Below are 11079 nucleotides of genomic sequence, written 5' to 3'. Positions count from 1 at the left end.
ACACAGATCTTGTATACTACATATGTATGTATGTATGTATGTATGCATACATATGTTCAAATTCTCGCCATCCAATCAACCGTCCGATCACCACTTTTCGCCGGTCTATCACCCCTGCCCCCATTCCTTTCATGCGCCCATTAAAAAAGCTGCTCCATTCGAAGCTCTGCCGTACATTCGCTTCAAATCTGACTCAACAACGTTCATTGATCGGCGGCCCATCGCAATGTCGCAAAATACTCAACGAAACCGCTAAACAATTTCTAAGTAACTTCTGTTTATGGAATGCTTTGTGTTGAAATTGGCCTGGGCCGGAGCAGACAACACCACTGGCACGGCACGGCTTGTCCACATAAGCCCATATAGCACCACTCCATATGTGTACATGCCGAAGTGTTTACGTATGCAAACATATGTATAGTAGATGTACATAAATATGTATGTATATGCATGCAGAGGCAAATATGTACATACATATATAATTTGCTGCTACTCGTATAATGACTTATCGTATTACGGTTTGATTACCTCAAAAAATATATACATATATATGTACATATATATTTCTTCAATTGAACTGCATGCATTTTGAACATATTTTTATGCACTTTCTCGTACTTGGAATCCGTTTAGTTTAAAAACCTTTTGAAAGTTACTATTCTACTTTTACGTTTGACTTTTTTTATGTACAAGTAATTTCCGTTTCCGCATTGCAAACTGCTGATACGAGATTCTAGAGTTAAGTAGAATTATGAAAGTGCAAGCAGCGCAAATTCAACTGAATAAAAGAATTTATAATGAAATAGTTATAAATGCATGTAGTTATTTGGGTTTTCATTTATATATTACGTTCTAAGGACATATCCAAATATAACTAATTCTTTGGTAACGGTTTGTCTTTAATATAATTCTCTTCTCGTAGATAATTTTATGTTCATAAGATTTTATAAATCGATTTTAATCAGAACATCACACACGCTTGATATACCCACAAGCATTCGTTTGCCACACAAGGAACTAGGCCACCTCCAACTCCCCCCTTCACACCTACCGCCATCCACCTTTTCAATTTGAAGAGACTGCGGCATCTTCCACAGAAACAAACAAGCAATAGAAAAAGCACAGAAGTAGTCTACGACACGCGAACAGAATACAACAGCACACAAAACCGCCTGTGGCCTGGCCTCAGCAACTCAGCTAATTATCACCACAAAAGTGTGATGCATCCAACTCCTACGCTCGCTGTCTTTCACGTAGCGTAAGCATACGGTCAATGGTATGCACAAACTTAAGCGCGAGTAATGCTGTGAGAGCGTAGGGAGGGTCAGCCAGAGGCTGTGTCAACTACGTGTGCGTCATGTGTTCCATATCAATTATGACTACCGTGCAATAATAAACAAATTTATCAGCAGTGACAGTAGAATGTGAAGCAATTATCAAGCGAAGCCACATCATTAGCACACATTCATTGGCACGCACTATACCAGTCGTTACTAGGAAATAAAATGCTGGGAATCTACACATCCATCAGCACATTATATTAGACGATAGCGGTGGGCCTGTAAAGTCAATGAGATGCTCTGTGAATAAAGAAATTAAGTGAAAGCAATACATATTTTAAACTAAAGAAGACTTTATTATATATATTTTTTTTATATTTTTGTAGGTATGTATTGTAGGTTATAGTATTATAATTAATGCAAGGAGAGTATGTACGTTACTCGTGTTTTTTAGCTGAGGGGATCTAGGGGAAAATCGTTTTTTGTTTTTGGGGTTTTTTGCTTCGGTTGCTTGCTTTGTAAAGTAGTATTTTAAATACAATTTTAGGTATTTTATTACTTAATACAATTCGTCATTACCGTCCTCATCATCATCATCATATCGTCTGTTTTTTAACATCGTCGTCATTATTACCTTCATTGTCGCGTATATTCCCAACGCCACCTGCTCCATGTGGCCGCCTTCGCGTCGCTTTGAATTTATTTAACTTTAATTTTGCTTCTTTGTGTGTTCTAGTTGCTCAAATACTGTTTCTAGGATTAATTTTAAAAATTTAGAACAGTCCCTTTTTTTTCTTTTCCTTCTTGCCATCAACATTATCGCTGCTGCTATTCGCGCCAAGACTGCGTCGTTTCAATTCCTCAAGTGTGATATGATTAGCTTCCTCCCACTCCTTCTTCTCGCGTTCAAATTCACGCCGCTTCTCTTCCAACTCACGTACTTGCAATTCCAGTGCCTTCTTTCGTTCTTCATGACGTCGCGCTAACTCCAATTCAGAGTCCTTCAACTTCTGCATTTTTTCTTTCACCTTCATATCGAAGACCTGCTCCATTTCCGCTTCCATTTTCTTCATCTTCAACTCGTGCTCGCGTTTCTCCTCTTCCATTTGTGTCAGAGGATTCTTGTTGGAAAGACGGGCTTTTCCATCGACTAGTCCTAGCTCGGATAATTTGCGGCACCGGTAGTTCTCGTAGTGCACATTGTTGGTAACATCCTTTAGATCCTGTAAATGTGTGCGTATGACCATGTTGCGTAGCGCAATAAAATCGCAGTGACCCAGATTTTCCACCTCTACCAAACCCCATGGATAGCGGCGACCGCGAATTTTTTTGCCATCCATTTCGATTATGGAGTTGGCACCAACAACAGCGAAAGGAACGCGTACGCGTAGATTTTGTGTAGTCTTTGCTTCTTCGGCAGCGTCTTCAATGGTTGAGGGGAAATCGTAGATCTTAATTTTGTGCTGGGCAATTTCATTGAGGATCTGTTTTTTGAAGAGATGCACCTCGTCTGGTGTCATTGTGTCAGCTTTGGCAATGATTGGCACCAGATTCACTTTGTCGGAGAGACTCTGCATGCAAGCAATGTCCAATGGTCGCAGTCCATGGCCGGATGGCGCAATGAAATACAAACAGCAATGTACTCGGTTATCTGGTATCTGTTTGCGGTAGACGCGTGACTCAGCCGTCAAATATTCTTCATACTTGCTGTCTACATATTCGAGTATAGGTACCCAGCAATTTGTGTTATCGACAGCGTCACCAAAACCAGGTGTGTCCACAACAGTCAGCGTTAGATTGACGCCATTCTCTTTGAGCAGTACCTTTGTAGCTTCAACGGCAACAGTCTTTTTGCGACGTAGCGACGGACCAGGATATTGTTCCGCATTGTAGATGTCAGCTAAGAACATAGAGTTGATAAGTGTAGACTTGCCTAATCCACTCGCACCCACAACCATCAGAGTGAACTCGAATCCGCGTTTTACCGCTTTGCGATACACTTGATTTGGCAGATTGGCGAAGCCGACATAACCCGCTATTTCCATTGGTTTGTTGCGCACAGGCAGTGGCGGTTTCTGCTTCTGCTGTAGCTGGTTTTGGTTTTCCTTCTCCTGCAACTCGGTGGTCACTTTGTTCGAATCGGCAGCACCGCTTGCAGCTGCATTGTTGCCAATATTGGCACCCACTGCACCGCCACCTCCATTGGTGGACGATGAGCCTTCTAGCAGATGACTCTTGTTAAGCACGCTTGGCGGCTGTGTTTGGGGCAACTGCGGAGGCTGTTTATCCCTCAACGCCAATTGCGCCAGTGTACTGGGCAGCGATTGTATTGCTCCATTGACCGCATTCGTTCTCGGGCTTTGCATGCTGCGAAATTTTCTCGCGTTTACACTATTTTAACGCTTTTCTAACACACAATTGCAGGATTTTCGCACAATTATACTAAAATATTATGTACTTTCCACAACGCGCTGTCACACCTATTTTTCTTCCTTTATGTTTTATGAGTTTTTTTCCACAATTTGCTTGTGCCTTTTTCGTATATTTTCCTTTTGTATGTCAATTTGTGTCAACAAAATTCGAACGCGAACTGAAGCGACTCCAGCAAAACTACCAGCTGCGGCGATTAGGTATTCGCCAGAGAGAGATACAGCGATGAGCCAAATTCCAGCCACGAATACGTGACACACATGCGAAAGAAGGCACGAAAGTGATAGTGTGCCTTGAAATCGTAAATTATACACGTTGTTCGCTCTCACTCCAGTGATTGTTCGGCCGCTGCCACTCTCAGCGCACTCAAACGAAGTTGACGTCAACGTCGCAACGCAAGTGCTGTCACAGCAATGCATGTGTATTTTCCAGCAATGACAGCGGCAGTATTGCCAGAGGAATATATCACGCCACAAGCAAGCAAATGAATTACATTTCTTTAATTTTTACAAGCCTAGCATTTGCTTTCATTCATTAAAATTCCATTTGAGAAAAATAATGCAGCTATAAATGTCTGATTTCAACTACATTTTCAACAATTTCAGACAAAATATACCAAGTGTGTTTTTTTTGTTAATAACTTGCTTATGTACACGCATATGTACATATACACATATATGTATGCTTAAGCTGATGCCAGATAAAACTTTGTAGCTTTGCGTGACATTTATAACTTTGCCAGCAAAGCGCCAGACGCAAAAGGTATGCCACAATGAACGCCAAGAAAACAATGTTGTACCGCTTTTTTACTCATCAAAGTTGCTGTGGATTTTAATTATTTTGATTTAAAATTATCAGCAATGTAATTAAGTTTTATGTTTCTGCATGAAAACCCGAATTTGGACGAAACAAAATAAATATTAAACCGGCTGATTGTCAAAGCGCGCAAAAAGATGGGAGTTGACCATCTTTTCGCTTCGCGCTGCCGCTTCAACGATTTATGTGGCATGCTTTGTGCATTTTCATACAATTCATCTTATCTGTCAAAGCGAATCTGTCACGTAAAGCGAAGCAAAAGTTTTATGTGACATCAGCTTTAAGCATGAAATACTCACCACTTGTAATTTTTTACTTTTAAGTATTGTATTAATTTTTTTATATGAAATAATTATGAATATTTATAAATTATACATTTTAAAGTTTAATAATTACAGTCGCAAATATTTCTGCACTGGCAATGACTTGTTTCCGCGATGACGAAAGCGATATAAAATGGAAAGGAAGAGAATAAAAATGGAGCTCTCATTTTTGAAATGCTGCGCTGTCGGCGTTTGTATACAGTCATGTTTTTAAATTAATTTTCTATTTTTAAGACAGTTTCTTCATATGAATGCATTTATTGCGCTTGGATATGGACTCTTTGGCTAATTAAATTATTTCCAAGTCAAACTACTGTAATCTTCAATTAATTTATAGCATTCTAAAGATTGCTCTGCCAGCGACGACTTTCGCTGCTGCAGCCTTCGCATTTAAAACAAATGTGTGTATATTTGTACGTATGTATGTACAAATATTAGCCTGGGTCGAAAATTGAATTTGATTAAAATCTCTGAAATGGCGAGAATATGTTGTATTCAGACAAAGAACGTGAATAGATTTACTTTCCTTGATTAAGAGGTCAATAACAATCGCGAAATATATTATTCCCTTATTTTAAGTGTTGCTTTGAATATATTTATATTTACATTAATATGAATGGAAAGCGTAGTTTTTTTTATAAATATTCGAGTGATGAGATCTATGTATTTATCTATAGTTTTGTTGATAAATTATGTCAGAACGTAATATATTAAATTTGATAGCCTTTAGTTTTATTTATCGCTTGTTTCGTTCTATTAACACGTTCCGTAGATACATGCATATGTATTAACACACACGACCGATTTTTCAAAAATACACACCCGACACTTTGAATATATTGATTGGTCCGAAGACATGTTTAATGTAGTATTTCGTTGTTAATTGTGATTTGTTTAGAGCTAAAACATTATGGTATCACTATTGCAGCATGCCCAAATAACTTTTATTTTTCCGCATACAATATCGACCTAGCCTAATGTAAATATTTATGTANCACACGACCGATTTTTCAAAAATACACACCCGACACTTTGAATATATTGAATGGTCCGAAGACGTGTTTAATGTAGTATTTTGTTGTTAATTGTGATTTGTTTAGAGCTAAAACATTATGGTATCACTATTGCAGCATGACCAAATAACTTTTATTTTTCCGCATACAATATCGACCTAGCCTAATGTAAATATTTATGTAGTACATCTTGTTCTTTTTCGAAACTTCGACGGACTACTCTGTGCACTTTTAGTACTCGTTGTAGGGCTAATGTTTATTTTGCATTTTGCAACAGAATGCCTTATAATCATTAAGAGTACATATGCACATATGTATGTATGTAATTGGTTATTGTCCATAGCGGGCATCCGTTAAAACAACCTTTCGGAATATGTACTATTGTCTGACGCAGGCCTTTGGTTTAAAAAACCATTGTATCGAAGAATTTATTTCTAATAAGCTAGCCAGCAAAACAATTGCTAAATTTTCACTACCGTATNCAACAGAATGCCTTATAATCATTAAGAGTACATATGCACATATGTATGTAATTGGTTATTGCCCATAGCGGGCATCCGGTAAAACAACCTTTCGGAATATGTACTATTGTCTGACGCAGGCCTTTGGTTTAAAAAACCATTGTATCGAATAATTTATTTCTAATAAGCTAGCTAGCAAAACAATTGCTAAATTTTCACTACCGTATGAAATACCATGATAAAAACATAGCAAGGTAGAACCGTTCTCTCAATTTGTCGGCCATGATTTTTTTTTGAAGTTTGCCAACATTTTAAAATCGTATAAAAATGAAAATAAAATATTGAAATTGTTCGAAATTGTTGTTGCTTGAGATTGAAAATGAAAATGTGTGTGTGAGTTTGTGAGTAAATTTAAAAATTAAATTGTTTGGAAACGTTAAGAATTTTAAAAGTGACTCTCAGCGGTTCTACCTTACTATATTTTTATCATGCGAAATACCCATACGTTTGGTATGTTCACAATTGAAATCGTATATATAATCGTATTTTATCCCAACTGGAAAATTTAAATGTCGTTCACCTGAAATCGTCCCATATTCATGATAAAGTGAACCATTTCGTTGAACGAAATATTTCTCCGGTGAAAATTTTCACTAAATATTTATGATAAGGCTACTTATACGCATGCGTGGCATTTATTTACGCATAGAAGTCAAAATCCGTATAACTCGCTTACGTTTTCATGCGAAGCTATTTAGATATGTTACATACACATACATATGTAGGGTGGTCCAAAATCCGTAAGAAAAGAAAACTCGAAAGCACTATTTTTTATATTTTAAAATCTAAAAAATATTTAGAGGTCGCTTAAAGCGCTCAAAATTTTTCATGTAGGTACATATTTTATATGGGAAGAACAACTATTCGTAAAAAATGGTATATAGTTCTTAAAAATCAATATTTTTTGATCGGAAAACTCTGCTTCTCTGCAGGATATTACATACCTATAGTAATACGCAATTTTAAATTTAACAACTTTCAGCATCATTTATAGGTCAGCCAAAAAAACCCCAAAAAGTGCAATGATGGCACCATTAAAAATCGTTAGTATTAAACAATGGTTAAATAAACAATTGGGAATTATTATTGGAAGTCTCCTGAAGAGAACCATAGTTTTTCGATCGAAAAATATTGATTTTGAAGAATTCCATACCATTTCTACGAAACGTTTTTTCCCCCATATAAAATACATAGGAAGTTTTCGGCGCTTTGAGGGACCTCTAAATATGTTTTATTTAAAAAATAATATATATATATATGTATATACATATATGGGATTCTTCTTTCGAAAATTCCGACTTTACTTTTTCTTTGGACCCCCTAATGTACATAGATGATTTTATAAGAATTTATGTTTAAGTTAATATAAGTACATAAGTATGTACATATGTACATAAATATGTAGGCATATTTGTTCAAACGTTGATCAAAAATTCGGTCATCAATAAATTAAATTAAAAAAGTATGTACCTGTATGTAATTAAATGTATGGTAAAGTATGTTTTAGCGCCACTCACCTTTAAACACAAAACAGTTGAATGCGTAATACACTTTTTCGTTTCAAAACTGCATTAGGCACATACAGACACCTTCTTATGCGCATCATGATGCCAGCGCAAAAGGCGAATTAAGCACAACACATCACTAAAACTTTTTGCAAACAGGAATCAGAAAAAACACAAACAACACGACTTGCAAGCTTTCACAGGCGAAATATAGGAGCTTTTGCAGCATTTGCCGCCAAATTGCGCGCGCTGCTACTGCGGCGCAAGCCTCACAACAACAAAGCACATAGTGATTGCAGCCATTTTTTCATGCCATGCACTTGGCAGAGATTTGCCAAATATTTTCAAACACTCTTCTATCACTCATTTTCATATTTTACACTATCAATTTTACTTTACACACATGCATTAGCATACAAGCTATTGAAATAACATTAATTTAAATAAATTTCACTAACTTTTACCACTTTTTCACTGATTTAAACCTGTCGCGCACCAAGTCTAATTTTTCGTAACGACGCAAGAGCTCTCAAATTATGACTGAGGTAGTTCCGGCTCCTTCGCTCTGCCGGGAAAAGCTTGCGTCGGTATGTGTCATTGGAAGTGCATAAATGCGAGTGCATATACAAATTTACACCTGTGCATGTGCTTTTGTGTGGGAGGAAGAATGCGTAAATTGCCTATTATGAATTATGATAGATCAAAAGATTGGAAGGACGCTCATTTGACTTCGCGTTGGTATGTGCATGCATATATCCATACATACATACATATATGGAAATATTCATACATACATATATATATACATATGGATTTGGCGAATGAGCTAACGCAACAAGTTCAAATAGGCGTGTTTAAGATTGCGCCCATGAGGGAGGGTTTTTGAGCGTAATTTTGGCGTGACGTCATCTTGGTGCAATTGCTAGAGAGAAATGCCAAAACGCATAGGAAAATACGTAAACAACGCGGAATAATGTGTTGATATCAATATTAACGCGTGGGTCTTGATCAGTGTTGCCGCGCCGTCTCAAGAAAATGTATCCCTGACCAAGCCAAAAATGTATCCAAATGTATCCAATTTTCTTTGTTTACATATACATCTCAAAACTTGTAAGAAAACCAAACATTTTCATGAAAAAGACATAATTTAACCCATCCTAAGGACTTGGAATACATGTGCATAAAATCAAACATTTGTAATTTCAATTTATAAAGTACATTTTTTGTGCATAAGTATTTTGCAAAGTAAATATAATAAATAGCAAGTACACTCTAAAAAGAGCATGTAAAACTACTACTGAAAAGTATCTATTTTTCAACAAGAATCTGTATAAATATACGTATAGGATGTTCAGTATTTGATTTTGAACTTGAGATCTTTAAAATATGCACATTAACACACATATATAGAATGTTTAAAATTGCAAAAATTTTCAAACTACAAATAGATTTCCTACTAATAATAAACATTGCTTTATTTTAAACATTTTGTGTGTAAAAGTAAACAGGCAATGATTAATTTTATTACACGGCGTGCAAATTTGCACACATTAAAAGAGGAATCTGGTTACCTCTCTCAATATGCGCAAATAAACAAAATTTTTTCAGTAAAATTCATAAAAGTTTCCTTAAATAAATCAAATCTTCTTTCTTTTTAAATTAACAAATGAAAATATGTGATACGAAGGAGATTACTACAGAAGGAGTATAATTTACTTTATATATATCGTCGTTTAAAGTACAAAACCGCGTATCGTCATTCTGCAAAACCGCGTAACTGGCGTTTGCTGCCAAAAATTGGATTTGCTCACACAAGCTCTTGGCTCAATCCTTATCCATTCGTCCTGAAATATACTAGCCAGAAGTGCGATTGCTTTATAAAAAAGATAACCATTTTGAAATATAAGTGTTTTTACTCTCTAGAAAATAATTTATGCAACGTCATATACGAGGTTTTGCATTATCTTGATACGCGGTTTTCCATTTTGTTGATACGCGGTTTTGTACCTTAAACGGCGATATGTTTATTAAGATCTTGCTTAAAGCATCCTTTTAAGCTAGTTAACGCAATTGCGCTTATACCTATTTTGGTGAGATCTCTTCAAATGTTCATTGCTTCGTTCACAAAAAATAAAATGCTTTAATTTCACGCTTAAGTAGCGATTCTTTATACGTTTATAAAACGTAATGCTTTCTACCATCTTTAATGAAAATCGACTTTTGAACGAAAAAAACTTTATAGGAAATATAAAATTTTGGCCTATTTAAAAAAGTATCCACATTTATACTGACCGGAAAAAATAAGTATCCCGCAAAAATTTGTCTAAAAATGTATCCAATTGGATCTATTTAGATCCAAACGGCATCCCTGGGCTTGATATCTAACCCACTAGAGAGAGTACAGTTCACACTTTGCAAAAAGTCACATCTGACCCCTCCAAACCTTCCACATACCCTTGGGGATCCATTGGAAAATGGTCTAAAATTAGCATTTTTACACCGGATACGTAAACTCGATAAACAGTATTTTTGTGCAGAACCCCTTTCTATTGTCAAATGGATTCAACATTTATTGTGCATATAACTCCGGCTACGCTATCCACAGTATATTTGCCTAGAACTCACTCCGAAATTCATTAAAAAGTGCATTTTTCAGACCGAATTTATTAATAAATGAGTGACAAATTTCAACATTGGGTTTTACAATAAAGTGTAGACCCTTCCCTACAAGTGTAAGTCAAATTTTTTGGATCGGGGCACAATAGCCGGAAATCATTGGGCAAATAATTAAACTATACATAGTGAAATCGGTATTTGCTCAATCAACAAGTGCACCAAATTCACAAAGAGGCGGATTAGCGGTACCACGATGGACGCAATCCAGTGTGCAAACCTCTTTTTATTTTAGTGTGGTAGAATCGGCAAAAAAATGTGGTAGATTTGAATAAGATGTGGTAGATTTTCCAATTCATATTTTTATTGGGTATACATACGGTGACCATTCGTCCTGTATTATACAAGACAATCCATTTTTTCGCCCCATTGTCCTGGTAATTTATTTATTTTATACGGGACGCCAAATGTTCTGTGTTTGTTTTAAAGTCCTGTATTTGTCCCGTAATCGGTGTTCGTTATTTGGACGCCATAACAACTGATTAAAATGGCATGCCTATGAACCAGTTTTAAGTGAT

General features: G+C 36.2%; 1 protein-coding gene across 1 annotated transcript; it reads right to left on the bottom strand.

The window, feature by feature from the left end:
- Positions 1–1613: 1613 nt before the first annotated feature.
- pnut (septin 7-like protein pnut) lies at positions 1614–4019 on the bottom strand. The gene has a single exon (XM_017625498.1). It carries the CDS (start codon positions 3644–3646, stop codon positions 2054–2056), a length of 1593 nt encoding a protein of 530 aa, XP_017480987.1. The 5' UTR covers positions 3647–4019; the 3' UTR covers positions 1614–2053.
- Between the last annotated feature and the right edge of the window lie 7060 nt (positions 4020–11079).

This window comes from Rhagoletis zephyria, unplaced genomic scaffold (genome assembly GCF_001687245.7).
Source record: "Rhagoletis zephyria isolate East Lansing unplaced genomic scaffold, Rhagoletis_zephyria_1.1 Rzeph_scaffold_04073, whole genome shotgun sequence".
NCBI lineage: Eukaryota > Metazoa > Arthropoda > Insecta > Diptera > Tephritidae > Rhagoletis > Rhagoletis zephyria.
This window is presented reverse-complemented; position numbering and strand designations above follow the sequence as displayed.

Excerpts from the sequence above, each read along its gene's own strand:
- pnut (XM_017625498.1), bottom strand. The coding sequence starts at position 3,646 with ATGCAAAGCCCGAGAACGAATGCGGTCAATGGAGCAATACAATCGCTG.